Source organism: Nannobrachium achirus (assembly GCF_963921795.1).
Source record: "Nannobrachium achirus genome assembly, chromosome: 16".
Taxonomy (NCBI): Eukaryota; Metazoa; Chordata; class Actinopteri; order Myctophiformes; family Myctophidae; genus Nannobrachium; species Nannobrachium achirus.
Genome location: NC_137823.1, coordinates 61,012,731 through 61,033,267, shown reverse-complemented (window position 1 = coordinate 61,033,267; position 20,537 = coordinate 61,012,731). Strand labels below are relative to the sequence as shown.

At 40.6% G+C, this 20,537-nt stretch overlaps 1 protein-coding gene across 1 annotated transcript; it reads left to right on the top strand.

Annotated features, from left to right (window-relative positions):
* Positions 1-170: 170 nt before the first annotated feature.
* Positions 171-16,074, top strand: rars2 (arginyl-tRNA synthetase 2, mitochondrial; the record flags this gene model as incomplete). Its single annotated transcript, XM_080745082.1, has 20 exons — positions 171-306; positions 881-954; positions 1,071-1,173; positions 2,357-2,440; positions 3,208-3,305; positions 4,419-4,474; positions 6,704-6,787; positions 6,888-6,964; positions 7,627-7,785; positions 9,153-9,259; positions 9,629-9,724; positions 10,207-10,267; positions 10,781-10,857; positions 11,045-11,169; positions 11,675-11,742; positions 12,375-12,484; positions 12,915-13,010; positions 14,206-14,280; positions 15,235-15,298; positions 15,988-16,074. The coding sequence occupies exons 1-20, from the start codon at positions 271-273 to the stop codon at positions 16,072-16,074; spliced, it is 1,737 nt and encodes a 578-aa protein (XP_080601208.1). The 5' UTR covers positions 171-270.
* Positions 16,075-20,537: the final 4,463 nt, after the last annotated feature.

Below are 20,537 nucleotides of genomic sequence, written 5' to 3'. Positions count from 1 at the left end.
CCTCTGAAACAAACTGATCAAACAGTGCAACAAAAACTTGAATCCTTTTAAACAGACCCCTTCTGGGCGGTGACGCCATTGAACGGAGCGTTTCGATTGGATGCTGCGAAAGGAAGAGGCGGATCAGGAAGTATATTGTCCACATTGTTGACGTTTTGACCATGGAGGTGGTTTTGGTCTATGAATGAAGCGCTATGAGCGAAGAGAACCGTTATTTAACATTAGTTCCCATTGTTTAATGTCTTGTTGAAGTTATTTCAAAGCAAACACATGGCTTGTTTCTTTAGGAGAAGCATTGCAGCGAAGGTAATGACACTGAGGAATGTGGAACAGTTGCAAGGTTAAAATGCATGTCTCCTCTGGAGCACCATGGGTTGATAGAAGATCTAAAGCAGTGGTTCTCAACCTTTTCAGGCCGCGACCCCCCAAAAATAATCATATTTCAACTGGGGACCCCCCCACCTTGTCGAGCACTAAGAGTTGAGGCATTACATTTTTTATAACATGGTTCCTATTGTGAAAATAGCTGATCTACATGCTCACAACGCCTCGTATTTTCACAACTTCTGCCTCTAATATTTGACAATTTGGCCAATTTGTCATTTTAGATGTATTCAAAAATAATTTAATTGTCACTTTATAAATTGCATATAGCCTACCCTCTATACACTTAAACTTATGTTGCTTTGTTTACTGTTGAGAGAGAAAACAATGTTGCTCATTAAGTTAATCATCTGGGGACCCCTGGGGGTCCTGACTCCTGACCCACAGGTTGAGAACCACTGATCTAAAGCACAACAAAAACATGATGATGTCGCTTGGAGGATAAACGTGTTCATGAAATGTGGTAATTTAAAGAATATTGCTATTTTCCTCCTAGCTGTCCAGGATTCTGCAGCAACCTGAAGATGCTTTTATATCTGCTCTCTCTGCAATTCCAGTTTCAAAGAAACAGTTAAGTTGTGTGTGTGTGTGCGTGCGAGTGTGTGTGTGAGAGAGAGAGAGTCTGTCACATTATTTATTCATCCATATACTGATCTCATTAATGTTCCTGATCTTGTGCTTTTCAGACAGACTGCTGACTTCAGGCTGTCAATCAACACTCTGTTTGAGGATGGGATTGTACCCTCCAAAGGAGAACAACAGTCACAGGCAGAAGCCTTAGTTAACGAGGTGCGGGTCATCATTGAGCAAACAACAATATTTTTCTCACATTTAGACAACCCAGAGTCCAGACTATTTAGACCATGGGTCTTCAACAGGGGGTCCGGGACCCCTAGGGGGTCCTCAAAGTTACTACAGGGGGTCCTCCAAATTTGAGTGATAGAAACCTTTTTCCTCCTTTTTTATATTAACCACTTGAACCCGAGCATCCATATTCTGAGAACTTTAAGCCAAAAATAGCAGATCTACAAGCTGACAACGCCTCACAGTTGTAGATCGGCTATTTTTGGCAAAGAGCTTTGGTGTAGAGGGTAAAAAGAGCAGACTAAGTACAGAGTGAAAGGTCAAGTTTATTAAGTATTGACGGTTCAAGTGGTTAAATATCTGAAAACACAAATTGACATGAATCCAAAATACACTGATGATTGTGCTGTCAAACAATGACACTATATGAAATCTATGATAAGGTTGTGGGGGGTCCCTGCTTCATCTTTCTCTCAACTAAAAAAAATCACACCCAATGTGAAGTGAGCGGTGGTCGTGCTTGCATAACGTCTTCAGACTAGGATTTAAGTCTAGGATGTACAGGCTACACACACACACATTGCTGTGGCAAAACGCAGAGGAAAAAGTGGCTACAGACGCACACCCAGCCACTCTATGGAGCGGTTTACCACCGCTCAAAAACGTTGAAGACCCCTGATTTAGACTGAACATTTCTAGTGTTTTTAAAAAGATGCTTCTTCTTGCACCTACTACTAGTACTATCACATCTATAAAGCACTAGCCCGGGATCAATACCATTTTCGTGGATGGAAATAATCAGGTGGCCGGACCCAGCAAGAGAACTTCCATGGCTGTGCACCTCCAAATGATTAAAATTGGTTTACACTGGTATAGTCGTTTATTTTGGTGTAATAATCGTTTGGAATGTCCATCTTTTATTCTAACTCGTAGCGAGACAAAACGTATTGATTCGCATTATGTGGGGAACAAACGTTTTCATGCCAACACGCCCTATACTATACTATACTATATCCCTTTGAATGTTCTGGCAAAACAAATATTTGTATTTTGTCAAATATGTCAAAATGTCTACACGATTCAAACAGACATTAGAATGCATTGTATAGATTCTAGAATATACAAATTCTAGTTCTAGTGATTCATTGTCCTCACTGTGTCTCATTAGCTGAAGCAGGACAGTGTAATAGAGGACGTATCTGCTGGACGTGGAGTGATCAACTTCAGAGTTCATCGGAAGATCCTTGTGCAGGTATCATCTTGATTTGATTTGATATTTCTCACTGTGGAGGGTGAAATACACTAGTAGTGTCAGTGTAATTGAAAACTATCAGAAGCATTAAAATGTTTTCATAATTCATTAATTATCGTACATCTGGTAACACTGTTTTGATTTGATGTTTTTCACTGTGGAGGGGGAAATACACTAGTAGTGTGTCAGTGTAATTACTAGGGATGGTCCGATCAGGTTTTTTGGAACCGATCACCGAGCACCGATCACAAAAGTTTGATCACCCGATACCGATCAATCACCGATCCGATCATGTTATTATTTATATTTTCTAAATGTTAATGTTTTAACTTTAATTCATTCATTCACTCATTAATTCATTTATATATTTGCCTTATAGTTATTTACCAGCATTACTATGTATTTATTATCATAGCAGTAACTAATTATTCCTTCAGCACTGTGGAAATCAATACCCCAAAATGGCCTCAAGTGGGCATACTGAACTGCTGGTTGATTGGATGCACCGATCCGATCTGATCGGTGAATTTACCTTTTGATCTAAACCACCGATTATCGCCGATCACGCTTTGATCGGCCCGATTCGATCCATTGCCGATTGATCGGTAACATCTCTAGTAATTACCAACTTCACTTTTATCAGAAGCATTAAAATGTTTTCATGGTGATGGTATCTGTTCTAGAAGCATTTAAATGTTTTCATGGTGATGATATCTGTTCTAGAAGCATTTAAATGTTTTCATGGTGATGATATAAATCTGTTCTAGAAAATGTTGGAGCCCCTCGGAAAGGAGGACGAGAGATTTGGGTTAAATAGTGAGCTTTTGAACAGACTGGAGAAAGGAAGAACATTGGTTGAATACAGGTATGTCTGATAATACATGAGGCGCAGCTTGCGTAGCTAGTTCATGCAGATGATCAGGTCATCAGTCACATGATCTCTTCACCTGATCAGGGCGGTATTAGGCCATGACTACACAGAGCTGGATATTTCACATATCCAGGTTTTTCAGATATCCACATAAAAAAATATCTAGGTCCACACGGAGCTGGATATTTCATATATCCCGGTTTTTCAGATATCCACATAGAAAAATATCTAGGTCCACACGACAAAGATATCTAGGTCTAACAAGCACACACACAGTAAAGTCTTCAGAGAGATCCGGGTATCATGACTACACGGATCCAGTGAAGCGGATATTTTTCAGTGTCTCCACTTATTTATCCGGATTTAAAAATATCCAGATTCACTGCCAAAATATCCAGCTTTGTGTGGCTACAAGCCCCAACAGCACCAAAAAATGTCTAGATTCACAAATATCCAGCTCTGTGTAGCCTTGGCCTAAATCACTCTGCCTACCTCTTCATTCTGGCTTTTCTCCTGGCTGTGCAGCTGCCCTGCTCGCGCTCTGCTGCTGCTCTGCTTGCGCTCCTTTGCTGCTGATGTTTTGCAATCCCACCACCTCCCCAGCATCCACCTGTAGACTCTGTTTTCTAGATTCCCTTTGGGGGTCTTGATTCATTCCCTGTAATTCTATTTGGTATTCTATATAATAATTATATTTGGTATATAATAACTTATCTAAAATGTTTATGCTTACATGGAATGAATAGAGACAGAGTCCTGATGCCAAACTATGCTTCATATTGTGCTCATGCTATGCTTCATATGGGGGTCCGCTCACTATCCCGACGGGCCACTGTTCCGACTAGCGTCGGCAGGTTAGTTACTGAGGTACAGTTACTGAGGTTAAGTTTAGGGTTAGGGGTAGAGTTAGGGTTCGTTTTAGTGTCGGAATACCGGCCCGTCGGCACACTGATGCGGACCCGCTTCATATATCATGCTCAGTAATTGCTCAGTGAATGCTCAATAAAAATATATTTTATATTAATCCAAGAGTTGTCTGCCTGAAATAGGTAGAGTTTCAACAGACCAGGTCGCACATATAAATATTTATATGGTCTTATGTTGCAGTTCTCCAAATATCGCCAAAAAGTTTCATGCTGGACACCTGCGGTCCACTATCATTGGTGAGTCTCATGTAGTTCATGTCTTCATCAGCAGGGGGCAGGGCAGATTCAATTATGCACTTGAAACACACAAGGATAAACTAAAGTCACTAAATACATTAACTCATTCCCCGCCTCCCCCGATAGTCCCGAGAAAATCCCAATGTCGCTCCCCGCCAGGCCCGATAGTCCCGAGAATTAGCTTTTATATAATGTAATGTTTAATTACATTCTCCCCCTGCTCGTGACAAATTCTGAGCCTTTTATCTTAAAGGGAACCTAAAATATCACACATCAAAGTAAGTGTGTTTGAAAAAAAGACTGTAATAATGTACAAATTGCAATACAAATGTATAAATCTCCCCAACCACAGTTAATTGGCAAAAGACGCATTTGAGCTCAAAAGGCTGGCAGCCGGAAAAAAAGAGAAGAAAAAAACAGCTGTGTGTGTGTGTGTGTGTGTGTGTGTGTGTGTGTGTGTGTGTGTGTGTGTGTGCACATCTCTTAGCTGGCTGGTGGTCCACGACCACTGTCTGTTTCAGTGGTCCCCCTGTCCTAATCAGCACACAGTCCCATAAAGAAATAGTGCTATCAGAGTCTCTGATTCAGAGATCTGTCTCTCTCTCTCTCTCTCTCTCAAGACACAAAAAAATTATCGCCAATTCGCCATATAAATGCTTCTAAAACATACCTGAGAATGATGATGGTTGATTAGTATCCACAGGTTACTGTATAATCCATATATCCAGGCTATAATATATTGTTTTGTAATGGTCCACAAGCAGCCAAGCAGGCCATTGTCAACAGGCGGTCCTTTGCAAAAGGGGGTCCCTGGGGGGTCCGCGGGCTCAACGCTTCGCTCAGCAGAGCAGTGGGAACACGATAATCAACTCTTACAAAATCAATCAATAAAACTGCCCGATTACATAAAGTTCACACGACGCGATCCAGTTGATTCAGAGACAAGTGAAGTGGTCCCTGAAAGGGGGTCCGTCCTCTCACTACCCTGCCTGGTCTCCAGCCAACACTTCTCAAGGGTGGTGGTCGTGGACCACCACCAAAACTCCCACGCTCCCCCACCACGCTCCTCCAAAAAAGCAAGAGATCAACTAGTGTTGATTACTAACGAGCAAAGACGCAGAGGAGCTGTTTAGCAGGGCAGTGCAGAGGATTTTTTTAGGGGCAGGGGGAGACATTTTTCTAACATGTCCTAGAATGTGAAAATAGCAGATCTACAAGCTCTACAAGCTCTCAATGTGTCACAGAGCGATGTGTTGAGCTTGTAGAGCTTGTAGATCTGCTATTTTCACATTCTAGGACATGTTAGAAAAAAGACTCATGCCCCCTTTGATGTCTATTTGTGTGTGTGCACCTGTACAGATCAAAACCCATCCGAGACCGAAAACAGACACATAGAGACAGAGAGAAAGCGCCCCCAAGTGGGGGCTCACATAAATGCTCACATAAATACTGCAATATACAGTAGTATATATGTGAAATTGCTGAGTGTATGGTCAGACATAGCCAATAAAAATATGTTTCTCTGCATTTTTCTAAACAGAAAATTAAAAAAAAAAGAAATCCTATTACATAATTACATTAGTACACTTATCTGATAATGCCTGAAGCCATAAAGACAAATATCAAGTGAGTTATCCACTTGAAAAGCGATCGATCACAAAAAGGTCAATATTTCCAGTTGTTTCAATTATAGCTGGATTTTGGTCAAAAATGGCTATTTTGAGATGGCTGCAACTATAGAAAAAAAAGCTTTTTATTTATTTGTTTTATTTTTTGGTGAGACTAGAGGTGGTCCTGTTTCAATTCAGGTCCTGTATGACACAAAATACAGAATACAGAATTTAGGAAAAATGTCAATATAAAAAAAATATATCAATTTTTTCATTAAACAAAATGGCAGGGGAGCCAAACAGTCAATGTTAAAATGGCGGCCAATGAGTTAATGAAGCAGAAAAATGCTTATTCATTCATTTTGTTTGTTTGAATGCTGTATAATGTCCCCTCTATATATTCACAGAAAACAATTTGGTACATATTGTAACTACTGTAACAAGGGTCTCTAGGATTAGGTTTTTGCCTTTGTCTTTCAATCCATTTAAGACTTGGAAGGTCTTATAAGTGCACAGACAGTTTGCTGTGGAATACTCTCTTTATATAAATAGGATTCGAATGATTTGGCCCTGATTTCTCTGAATGGTCATTTATTGGATACTCAAACTGCATTTCCAGGCAATTTCATCGCCAATCTCAAGCAGTCCCTTGGAAACGAGGTTATTCGGGTGAACTACCTCGGTGATTGGGGGATGCAGTTTGGTGAGTGAAAAAGAAAAAAAAAAGGTGTTAAATATGAACAGATTTTAATGTTGTCAGCTGAGGAATAATCTTCTCCTAATATACGTACATTGGATTGCAGGAATGCTGGGAGCCGGCTTTGAACAGTTTGGAAGCCAGGAGAAGTTGAAAGAGAATCCTCTGCAGCATTTATTTGATGTGAGTTTGCATATTTTCATGAAGGGGTTTTAGCCATTCTATCTTTGTGTTTCTGCCCTGTATTCTGAGCTATCGTATTATCCGGTATCAAAAGCCAGTTTGACAGGCGGGCGTGTGGTCTATTGCAGGGGTTTTCAAAGTGGGTGACGGGGCACCCTGGGGTGCCGTGACGGCAGTCCAGGGGTGCCACGAGATAATTTGATAATATTTGGAGTTTATTTGGACACTTGTTCTAACCAAAATGGCTATTATCTCAACGGTTTCCTCGCAACATAATCACTAAAATATCATCACTGTCAGGCAGAAACCTCGTATCTCCAAGTCTTTTGGTAAAGCAAAGCCCTGCTTGATCATACAAGACCATTGCAGAAAACTAGTGAAAACAGCCGATCAACGCCTCGCGTTGTGTGCTTGTAGATCTGCTGTTTTCACTAGTTTAGTACATTTTATAGATGATAAATAAAAAACGAACGGTTTTGGACATACAAGGTTTCCACCCGACAACGACGATATGCTATAAATATAAGGTGCTGAGTGAAAATTATAATGTAGTGCCTCTGATTAAAACAATATTTATGGGGTGCCCTGAGACAAAAAAAGTTTGGGAACCCCTGGTCTACTGGTACTGCTGTGCTGATACAATGTGTTTTTTTGTTTTGCAGGTCTATGTTCGAGTCAACAGGGAAGCAGAAACCAACGAGGACTTACGGCTCGCTGCCAGAGAATTCTTTAGACAGCTGGAGCATCACGAAGGCAAAGCCGTGTCACTGTGGCAACAGTTCAGGGAAATCACAGTGAAGGAGTATCAACAGGTTTATAAGGTAAAACTAACCACAGTGAAGGAGTATCAACAGGTCTATAAGGTAAAACTAACCACAGTGAAGGAGTATCAACAGGTTTATAAGGTAAAACTAACCACAGTGAAGGAGTATCAACAGGTTTACAAGGTAAAACTAACCACAGTGAAGGAGTATCAACAGGTCTATAAGGTAAAACTAATCACAGTGAAGGAGTATCAACAGGTCTATAAGGTAAAACTAACCACAGTGAAGGAGTATCAACAGGTTTACAAGGTAAAACTAATCACAGTGAAGGAGTATCAACAGGTTTACAAGGTAAAACTAACCACAGTGAAGGAGTATCAACAGGTATATAAGGTAAAACTAACCACAGTGAAGGAGTATCAACAGGTATATAAGGTAAAACTAACCACAGTGAAGGAGTATCAACAGGTTTACAAGGTAAAACTAATCACAGTGAAGGAGTATCAACAGGTTTACAAGGTAAAACTAATCACAGTGAAGGAGTATCAACAGGTTTACAAGGTAAAACTAACCACAGCGAACACTTTCAACCTGGTTTCAAGTTTAAAGGTGTATTCAGTGATAATGAAAGTGGCCGGGGGTCATCTTGTCCCTTACTGGCCTTACAGCGTGGAAATGTTTAGTTTTTTATAGATTTTTTACACCATTATAATGTTCTCGTTTTGATCATTAGACCCAATCACTGAATATCGGTAGGCCTACGTCTCCAGCTTCAGGATATGTATGATACTGATTTACTACGAGACTGTGGCATTTTATGAGTTCAGTAGTTTACAATCTAGGCATTTAGCAGACGTTCTTAATTCAGAGCGACTGTGGTTCTCAAACATTTTATTTTGACCATCATAACTAAACATCATAACATAACTACGGCCATACTCTACCCTGATTGGCCGAGGACTGGCTGGCCACCTCTGAAAACCGAATCTAGCTATGCTCGCAACACGGGCCATGGTGGAAGTCCTTATATGGTCAGCACACATTCTAGTGAGGAGAATGAATGGAAAACGTACCAATTATATTTTTATTTGAATGAAATACAATCACTGAATATACCTTTAAGCCATTTAGGCCTAGAATTATTTAATGCTTTAACTATTAAAAAATAGCAGATATACAAGCTCACAATAATCGTGATATGACATTTCCATATCGATTTAGGCATGCCATTATAGGCACACAAACTGCCCAAGTTGTAAGTCGGGTCCGTTTGACTCAGAATAGAGGGTTGAAGAAATGGTTAAATCTTAGAATGACGGGAGGCTTGCAGATCAAAGTAAGAAGTATTGTACAGATAACCTTACAGTTCACAGATGTAGTAAAGTTCCCGCAAGTTTCATTTTGTGTCGTCTCTTGTTTCTCAGCGATTAGGAGTCCACTTTGACATTTACTCTGGAGAGTCCTTCCACGAGGGACAAACCCAGGAGGTGGTGCAGAGACTACAGACCCTGGGGCTGCTGAAGACCACAGAGTGAGTATTTTATTACACAATCAGTTATGATCAGTACACAGAATGATGTGTTACCAATGTCAGCTGTGCATGCTTTCTGAGAAAGTTGTACAAAAGAAAATAAACAAACCGCTTAGATCTTAAACTGAGATCTGGAAAAGTGTTGAATTCTAAACTGCAGGAACTCTATTTACAGTAGTTCAGAACTTCACATATTGTGAAATGAAACGTATTGAAAAAAAACTATCAATTTGGAGCCCAGAGGCTATACTATTCATTTTCTTCTATAAATCTTGACATTGAAAAAAGAAAACGCTTTAATTATTATGTATGACTCAATCCACATCTCTAGTATTAACATTAATCTCGCAATGTCTGTTCTGTTTACAGGAAGGGAACTGGAGTTGTGGACCTGTCTCCTACCGGAGACATGTCCAGCTACTCTACAGTGCTCCGCAGTGATGGTACATCGCTCTACATCACCAGGTCAGTACTAGTGATAAAGTCAAAATAAACAGAAACTAGAGAGACAAACTGATATATCGGACTGGCCGATATTAGTTTTTTGTCTGTATTGGCAAGGGTTAGGTTAAGGGTTGTCTGAATTTTTGTCTTCCTAGGTGAACGTTTTCCAAAATAGCAGATCTACAAGCTCACAATGTGTCACAACGCCACATAGCCTGAAAATCTAGTTTGGAAAAGTTTCTTTCTCTTTTTTTCATGCAAACTTTTCATGCATGTATTGATATGCCATGGAATATTACAACAATTCTAGGTTGTCAGACTCAGTTGAACAGTGCATAGGTCAAGAGCTGTCGAGTATGTGGTGATGATAACACCATATTTGTGTGTGTGTTTGTGTGTGTGTGTGTGTGTGTGTGTGTGTGTGTGTGTGTGTGTGTGTGTGTGTGTGTGTGTGTGTGTGTGTGTGTGTGTGTGTGTGTGTTTTCTGTGTGTGTTTGTTTCAGAGATATTGCCGCAGCCATAGACCGAAAAGAAAAGTTTACTTTTCATGAGATGATTTATGTGGTAAGGAAGGATACTGATACTGTAGTCACAATTGACATATTGGCTCATATCATTTTAGTTTTCTTATTCAATATCAGGTCAATATCAAATGTCAGAGCCACTTCCCGATAACACAGCAAATAAATTCAAACCTTTGATGATTGGATAACAATATGTAGTGTATATATACACTACATATATATATAGTGATGTTTTAATTCAACTTAAAGGAGTAGTTCACCCCCAAAATGACTTTTTTTCCTATTGATTACTTATAACATGAAGACTTGAGTTCAATAATATTTCGTTGTATTTTATATTTGATTATAGTAAATTTACCTCCATTGATTCCGGACGGGGACCCGAATGCATTTGGGTCCCCATCCGGAATCAATGGGGGTGAATTTAATACAGTTTTTGTCTTAGGAAAGCGACAAAAAGTCATTTTGGGGGTGAACTACTCCTTTAAACTCTGTCATAATGGCTTGTGCTATGTGTGTATCATTTATCATTGACCCCCCCACCCCCACCAAGACGGACAAAAGTCAGCAGAATCACTTCCACCAGCTGTTCCAGATCCTCCTGGCAATGGGACATTCTTGGGCTCAGAGGTAGCTTTTAAATGCAAGAAATGCATATATTTGGTTTGGTTATATTCCACTGAAATCTGTGTTACAATGTGCAGCACATGTGTTTTATTAGAGATCATTCTACTTCATGAGGGCAACTGGTACCAAGTACAACACTCAACACTGACCTTCCAGCCTGATGTCTTTGCTGTCCCTCTGTCCACTGCAGGTGCCGCCACGTGCCCTTTGGCCTGGTGCAGGGCATGAAGACCAGGCGTGGGGAGGTGATCTTTCTGGAGGACGTTCTGGACGAGGCTCGCGCCAGGATGCTGCACAACATGAGCCAGTCAAAAAGTAACATTAACCACATGAATAATAGCATCCCTGTTCTGAGCATGTCATAATAGATGAACCTTCACTGAAAAAAGTTGATTTGGTGAAGAGGGAATAAGTTGGGTACCTATAATATAGACCCCTGGGGGACCCCCTGCGTTCGGAAATGCGCACTCAACGCACTGGTGTGCCATGTTGTCATTCGTTTATTCTGTGCACTTAGTGCGGTGTCGTTCGGAAATCCAGTGCGCTGCGCACCGGGTGTTCTGAGTGCACGTGCTGAACAACTACTCAGAAGATGGGGTTTGACAGTGTGGTGCGTCAGTGCGGTGTTTTGATTGGTTGGTTTTCATGGCCGTGTGTCTCGAGCGCTTCTCGAGACACACGTGAAGTCCTTGAAGTCCTTGTGATTTATGTAGATATCTAAGGGAGACATACCGGTAAGTGTGAAATGTTTTTTAGCTCCTGAGAAAATATTAGTGGAAGCTAGTTGTGTAATTGCTCCCTTTCTAAATCATACCAACAGCAACAAAAGGAATGGACAACCCTGAGGACACCGCTGAGAAAGTGGGAATCAGTGCACTCATCGTTGAAGTGAGTGAACTCAACAGAGAGATTTTATGCCGTTAGTGTCAGAATGTATATTTTAAAAGAAAAGAACGAGAACAGCCACAGAACCCTCAATTTGGTTCAAACTAAGCTCTGTTTAGATTCACTCAACATCCTGTGAATGTCAATGTTTCACAATAAATGTGTGAGTGGGCCATCAGGCGAGTTGAGTGCCCACGCTGGCACTGCACAGTCCAAGTAAGCATCCTGGGGCCTTTTCCACCAAAACAACCTTGGTTCAAGAAACGGTGCCGTTCAACTTTCTTGGAACCTTGGTTCATTCTTGCGAACTGGCCACGAACCGGCTTGCATTTCCACCAGATTGGACCAGAGGTACGAAGGATTTTGTGGTTCCCGTTCCGAACCAACTTTTTCAGTTCGGAACCAACTCGGTTCTCGGTGGAAAAGCTCACCTCTGGTTCATCCCATAGGCGGGAGAAAGAACCCAAACCGGTTCTTTGCTGGTCGAAAAGCGGCCATTGTGGCTGACAGAATAGGTCATCACCCGAACCAAAACAAGTGCTCCCCCTGTCTCAGCCAATCACAGGGTACCTGAGCTCTAGGAAAAAACAATGGCCCCTTGTAGTTACACGCTCTGTTTGCTTCATTCTTTCCAGGATTTCAAAGGTCCCCTGGAGTCAGATTATAAATTTGATTGGGACAGGATGCTGCAGGCGAAGGGAGACACGGGGGTGTTCCTGCAGTACACCCACGCCCGCCTCTGCAGGTGGGTGATCGTTCAACAGTTGCTTCTCAAACCTTTTCATTTCAAGGACCCCCATAGCTCTCATATCTCTGCTGTCGGGCCGAAACCTCCTAACTCCAAAATGTTCATTTTCAGGAAAATGAGCTCAAGTGGAGCTTGTTACTGCTTTTCATTGGTTCAATATTATTTTAATCAACACACAGACGTAAAGGCTGTTCAATAGCAAAAAAGGAGATGGCCAATCGGGTGGAGTTAACTGGTTTGGCAGAAAGTGTGGAGTTAGGAGGTTTTGTCCCAAGCACCTTTTACTTTCCACTTTCCATTGGTTCAATATTATTTTAACAAACACTCAGATGTAAAGGGTGTTCAATAGCCCTGATTTATGCCTTCAAAAACCTCAAAAAGAGGTTTTGGCCAGACAGTGACGATATGTTGAATTTTATGTTCACAGTCTGATACAGATGCAAGGCGATGGTCAGGAGCTTGAATTGGATGCTTCTGTTCTCCTTGAGCCCAGTATTATATGCATTCTACAGCACCTCCTTCGGTAAGTTGAGCACTCTTTAACCACTTAAACCATGTACTTATTTGACCCGGGTCACCCAGAATACTTGGTCCACTTAGGGTGACCATATTTTCAGCCACTCAAACCGGAACACTGTTGCCTAAAACCGGGACCCTCAAACCAATGCGCAAGTTACCGTGCACGTGCGTGCCCATTCTCTAACGTTCGTGCACGCGCACACACAGGCAGTGAGTGATTGACAAACAGTCTCACCATTGAATTCAGACACACAATGAATGTTTTCTGATCGTTTAGTTGAGCATGTTTACATGTAAAGAATGTTAAATGTCTATGTAACCACTGAAAACAGCTACTATTATTGTAATTCTAGCTAAAAAACTGGACAATTTTGTAGTGAATGTTGAAAAAAGGGACATATTATTAGTGTCTTAGAGATATTTGTCAGGACACCGGGACACGCAGCTTGAAAGCGGGACAGTCGGGGACGTCTGGTCACCCTAGGTCCACTCTTTTTTGCACCTACATCAATCCTCTTCACCAAAAATAATTGATCTACAAGCTCAGAACATGTCATGTTGTGAGGCAGTGTGAGCTTGTAGAGTGGATATCTTTGGCCCAGAATAGGGACGCTAGGCTTTATGTGATTAATAGAGCCTCAATTTTCATTTCTTCTCATATTGTCAATGAGTAAAGGATATCCATTTGATTTAAAAGGCGCTGTTACAAATATAGTCAAATAGTAAAACCCCCAGGACAAAAATCCACTCGTCCTAGCCAATTTGCCCTCCTGGCCCCAAACTGTGGAATAAACTCCCAGTCGCACTTAGAACTACAGACTCACTCCCTAGCTTCCGCCGTGGACTGAAGACTCACCTCTTCAGACTCCACCTAAACCCATAGCACTACTGTAACACTCCCCTTCCCTCAATGACCATACATGAAGCTAGATAGCATTTTTTTAGGTTTTAGAAGACGTTCTTTACTGATTAGGTGCGTGGTCTGCCTATGTTATTGTCTAGATTGATATTCCTATGCATTTGTTATATTATTGTTAATGTACTGACATATTATCTTGCTTATTATAGTGATGTGTATTAACTGCTTATTGTAAGTCGCTTTGGATTAACAGCGTCTGCTAAATGCCTAAACTGTAAATGTAACTGTCAAATCTTTCTTTTGCATGTTATCAACCCTAATGCCCTGCTCTTTGTTGCAGCTATGATGAGGTGTTATTCCACTCCGCCCAGGATTTACAACCCAAACACCTTGTCAACTTCCTGTTGAAGCTGAGGTAAGGAGCAGGATGTTAGCGCTGTGGGTTTGTCCAGCAAATATTTGTTTAAAGTAAACAATATGAATAACTAACACTTGAGTGGATGGAAATCTAGAGATTTAAAATGACCCAATCACTGTTGGGTGGAAACCTTACTGTATGTCTAAAACATTTACTTTTCCGGAAATGGTGAAAAAGAACCTGTGTTCCAATGGATCTGTTGTTATTATTAGTTATACTAATAAAATGTACAGTTGGGGTGGTTGTATTTTGTCTCCATGCTTTTCAGTTGAGACATTTAGAAGTACATGTCCCACCTAGATAGAGGATCTGACACAAAGTTTTACCTGGTGGTCAAGATTCAATTGATCCCTTGAGCAAACCAGGCAGGCTCTGTTAGCTTAATGGTAGGCCATGTAATGCCATGGGTTGAATGCCCATAATGCAAGACTAGATTGCACCTACCTTTATAACGATTGGTGAAATCTTTCAAAAATAGATTTACAAGCTTACAACTAGTTGCGTCTCAACGCATTGTGTGATTGAAGATATGCTATTTTCGCTACTTTTTGAATGACAGTGTCAAAATAATAACAAATTAGAGATACAAGGTTTCAGCCCAACACTGTCTATATACATTGGTGTGATTAAACACTGCTGAGAAATATGTTGCTCTCCTGCCAGTGTTGTTTAGGGCGTTGTTTATGAAAGTGGATTCCAGGGACTCTGTGGGTTCCATTTGGGGGGTCCAAATTGACCCATACAAGTCTGTAACTCTGACAGTGTACAAATGGAACCAAATGAACCCTAACGGGTCCATTTGGTTCCATTTGTACACTGTCAGTTAAGCGGAAACCTTGAAATTTGAACGTTTGAGAAACACTGGTTTAGGGCATCACTGATCTTGCTATACAGTATGTATAAGTCAAAGCATACAGTATATTGCTTTTAATATGTTTCACTGTGTTCCAGCCACCTGGTTGCCTCTGCACTCAGGGAGTTGCCAGTGAAAGGAAGCCCTCACAATGTTGCACAGGTAAAGGAATTATCATTTACACATTAAGCAATTATTATTGCCAACCGAGCTTTGAAGAACTTCAAATGCACCAAACAGACACCAAACAGACAGTGGTTCAGACATTTTCATGCTGAACCACTTGAACTCTAGCATCACTATTCTGGAGTGACCATTCTGTAAAAGTAGTTCTGATATTTTTGGTGAAGATATTTGGTGTAGGGGAATATTTGGTTAAAGGAGTAGTTCACCCCCAAAATGACTTTTGTTTGGAAAGTGGAACTAATAGCCCACTGTTCACAACGTTTTCTATTGATTATTCATACCATGGAGACTTTAGTTCAATAATATTTTTAGGTTTTTGTCACATTCCTAATTACAAATGCTACAAATTTGCCTACAAATTTGATTACAATAAATGTATCCCCATTGATTCCGGATGGGGTCCCAATCCGGAATCAATGGGGGTACATTGACTATAATCAAATTTGTCTTATGATTATGAATGCGACAAATACAAAAAGATATTATTGAACTCCATGGCATAAGTAATCAATAGAAAAAATAGTCATTAGTGAACAGCAGGCTATTAGTTCCACTTTCCAATGTAATGATGTGGACTTAAATGATATTATCGAGCTCTACTGCATGAAAACATAATGTACGGTATTTCTGTCATAATTTCAGACCCATTTGTTGTTTGTTGTCAGGCAAGGCTACGACTCTTCAGCAGGACCCGCTCTGTTCTGGCCAACGGGATGAGAATTCTGGGCATCAAACCTGTTGACAAGATGTAAATCTCTTCTGTCTATTAAATGCATTATGGCTGCTAATACAGTTGATGTGTAAATAAAATAAACGTTGTTTTTTTTTATGAAACGCCTATCTCTGACAACTATCTCACAAAAATACCAGTAATTATCGTTTATCGTTGAAATGTATTTGGATAGCACTTCAAAACAGTTAGGGTATATCCACAACAACAACATAGGGGGACAGAGACGGAAATGTTTTGGGTATTTAATTTTGGGATTCACTTTTTAGCCTCCCTGTTACATTCCATTCTACTAGTATTATTATTATTCATATTATGACACTTTAAATGTTGTCAGAGTGTTTGATCTCTTAACCTTGAGATCATCAAACATCAAAGACAAGAGGTTTGTCATTTCACTGACAGCTGCACTAACCAGTTGTAAAGCACCAGGTCCACCAGGGGCAGACGTACAGCTACTTGGTCAGATATGTGTTAGATTTATGGATTTATACCATAATCATGGAAGCAGTGTCATTGGGTATCCAGGTGTCAATCAACTCTAGACAACCTCGCAGGTACTAGAGGGGGTGGGGCTAAAAGAAGCAGGAAGGAAAACAATCTGACAGTTAGAGAAACTACTGAAAACTGTGATGTTTATGAATTCAATAATCTGGTAAATGTTGTCACCAAATGAAGCAGGCCAGGCATAATATACCAGTGTGGCATGTTAGTGTGTTTGGAGCTGGGTTTTCACTCAGTATTTCTACCATAACCAGCTGACATTAATAACTACCAGATGGACTGTGGCTGGTCAACTAATAGCCGGGGATCCAGTCCCTCAAAATGGGAGGGGACCTGTGATGTTCTGCCGCACTTTTTATTTCTGTTTTATCTATTAGTTTGGTCATTAAGGTCCACAGAATGAGAGGCCTGCTCTGCCGGAAACATCGCGAAAAATAGTTATGGCCATTTGTATATTCACTGTCCCATTGACTCCACTAGAAATATTTAAAAAAGAAAAAATGTCTGCTTTTAGTAGCATGTGAGGGGTCAAACTGGAGGGTTTTCATGATTCTGAATCCATCGCAAGCTTTTGTTTTGCACAAAAAAAATCCTTGGGCTAGAAAACGGACCAACAAAAGTGTGAAAAGTGACGAGTCATCACAGTGATGAATCATCACTTTTCATACTTTTCTTGGTCCGTTTTCTAGCCCAAGGAATGTTTTTTGTGCAAAACAAATGCTTGCAATGGATTCAGAATCATGAAAACCCTCCAGTTTGATCCCTCACATGCTACTTGAAGCAGAAATTTTCTTTTGTTTAAATATATTTCCTTTCCTGTGTAGTGGAGTCAGTGGGACAGTGAATATACAAATGGCCATAACTTTTTGTCGCGATGTTTCCAGCAGAGCAGGCCTCTCATTCTGTGTACCTTAATGAGCAAACTAATAGATAAAACTGAAATAAAAAGTGCGGCAGAACAACACAGGTTCAACCTTATTCCTTGAGCTTTTGGGCATGTGGATCCCCGACTATAACACACTATCCTGGAGGAGAAGAGAGTGTGGGAGACATTTCAACAGGTTTCTGAGTGAGTATGGACGCTATCTGACAACTTCAGCCCTAGAATGACTGTGATATTACTTACATGTTACAATGTCACCCACACAGGGGGGCATAGGAGTGATCTATGGGTTTATACTAGCTGCAAATTGCAACACTAGATTTTATTTTTTAAATCGGATGAATCTAGGGTTGCAATACCTCCCATAGGCAGCCAATGCATCAAAACGGTTTTTAGCTATCTGATTGTAAACAACGTCAAACTCACCAATATTGGGGCTGTATGGAAAGCCTGCAGTATCCTCTTTCTATCTGCTAAGTGTTTGTTTCATAAAAACCCATCATAGACATGTTATGAGCTACTTTCTATCAAGAAATTCAGTTCAGGTGATAATAAATATCTCAAGTCTCAAAACAACATCAAAAGCTAATAAACCAACCCAAAAGTGCACCACAATGAACTCAAATATCCCAACAAAAGGTGAAACAATAAAATAAAACTGGTAATGGGCAAGATCACTAATATATAAACTGAAAAAAATACAAAATAATGGGAATTATCACTAACACAGAAAAACAAGAAATTAGAGAGAATGTTGAATAAAAATGATTTAACTTAACCCTTTCAAAGCCACGGGGAGCCCCTTAATGTTAAAACCGTACTCTATCGAACTTCCTGGGGGGGAGGGGCAGCCAATCGTCCTTTCCCGTACTTTCCCGTATTTACCGAAATAAATGATTTTCATCCGAAAATCGGCGATCGTCTAACCTTCCCTAGTCACCACTCGTGCATCGATAGCTCATGGCTGGGCTGAGATGAAGCAGAAGTGATGTCATTGGCCTTTCCTTTTCCAAGGCACATTATCCCATTCGGTTACTGTCTGTACCCTGGTGCTTCTACAGCAGCCATGCTAGGGGCTATGCTAGCGAAAATTTTCAGTTCTGCTCTTGAGTCACACATGGACTATTTGCGGGGACATTTACGTGAACGGATCGCGCACGCGAAACGCACGGGGAGATCGATGATCGGCCAAAACACACATTCTATCCCAACGGAGATCGAGAAAATCACGGTGAGTTACTGACCTGGGGAAAAAAAGAAAAAGAAAAAACAACGGCGCTGTTCAAGATGGAGGGGCTGCGGGCTCATGTTTATAAACATAATATTATGTCTCGATCACAATACAATAATAGAAATTTCACGGCTAATCTACCAACCCCCATTCTATTTCGGCTTAGAAAGTGTTAATATGTAAATTTGGAAAGCTCCTCCCCCTGGAGGGTTAAGTATTACGTTTGCCCCAGTATCACTCATGCCAGTGTGGCTCAAGAAATAAGTGCAAGTTTAATAAACCAAAGGTGAGGTGTTCAATTCCCCACTGGAACTTTTCACTGTCTATCTAAATTCTAAAAGTTGGTTTAAGTATTACGTCCGCCATTTGATTGTCCATGCCAGTGTGGCGCAAAAGATGAACACAGGCTTAATAAACCAAAAATAAATGGATCAATTCCCCTCTGGAACGTTTTGGTGTCTATCTAAATTCTAAAAGTTGGGTTAATTATTAGGTTCGCCCCAGCATCACTCATGCCAGTGTGGCTCAAGAGATAAGCACAGGTTTAATAAACTGAAGGTGAGGTGTTCAATTCCCCACTTGAAATTTTGCTAAATCCTATCTAAATCCTACAAGTTGGGTTAAGTATTACGTTCGCCATCAAGTCATCCATGTCAGTGTGGCTTAAGAGATGAACACAGGTTTAATAAGCCAAAGGTGAGGTGTTCAATTCCCCACTGGAAATTTTGTTGTCCATCTAAATTCTAAAAGTTGGGTTAAGTATTACGTTTGCCCCAGTATCACTGATGCCAGTGTGGCTCAAGGAATAAGCACAGGTTTAATAAACCACAGGTGAGGTGTTCAATTCCCCACTGGAACTTTTCACTGTCTATCTAAATTCTAAAAGTTGGTTTAAGTATTATGTCCGCCGTTGTATCATCCATGCCGGTATGGCTCAAAAGATGAACACAGGATTAACAAACCAAAGGTGAGGGGTTCTGAGTTCATTTCCCCATTTGATATTTTTGCTGTCCATCTAAATTCTGAAAGTTGGTTTAAGTATTACGTCCGCCATTGTGTCACCCATGCCATTGTGTCACCCATGCCATTGTGGCGCAAGAAACAAACGCAGGTTTAACAAACCAGAGTTGAGGGGTTCAATTCCCCACTGGAACTTTTCACTGTCCATCTAAATTCTAAAAGTTGGGTTAAGTATTACGTCCGGTATTGCAACATCCATGCCAGCGTGGCTCAATGGTTAAAACCAAGGTCTAATAAGTCAAAGGTTCTAAGTTCAAACCCCAAACAAAACTGAAATATCTCAAAACTCTAAACAACATCAAAAACCACTAAAAACAACCCAAAAGTGCATTACAATGATCTCAAATATCCAAACAAAAGATTAAATAATAAAATAAAATTGATAATGGGCAAGATCGCTAATACATAAACTGAAAAAAAAAAAGAAACTACAAATACGAAAAAAAACACTAACAAATAATAGTGATTTAACTTAATATTTAAATTTCAAAAGCTCCTCCCCCTGGAGGTGGCTCCTCCCCCTGGAGGTGTGGCACCTGCAGACTCCTCCCTCTTCGACCGGGGCTAAAAGAGGGCGTGAGGAGGGAGCTGGGTTCTCTCCGCCCTCATCGCCTTAAAAACAAGAAAAATTAAGACATTCCCTGACCAAGATTCAAACCCTCAACCTTCACATTGTGAGGCATCTGCTTTACTCTTGCACCACCAGGCCTTTCACACTAATAAGATTTTGGAGGTTATATTTAAAGTTGAAATGAGAGATGACAGGTCAAAAGATGAAAATCCACTGCAAACACCTCTACCCCTGATAGAATGACTGAATCTACTAGATCACCCCCTGATGATCAGG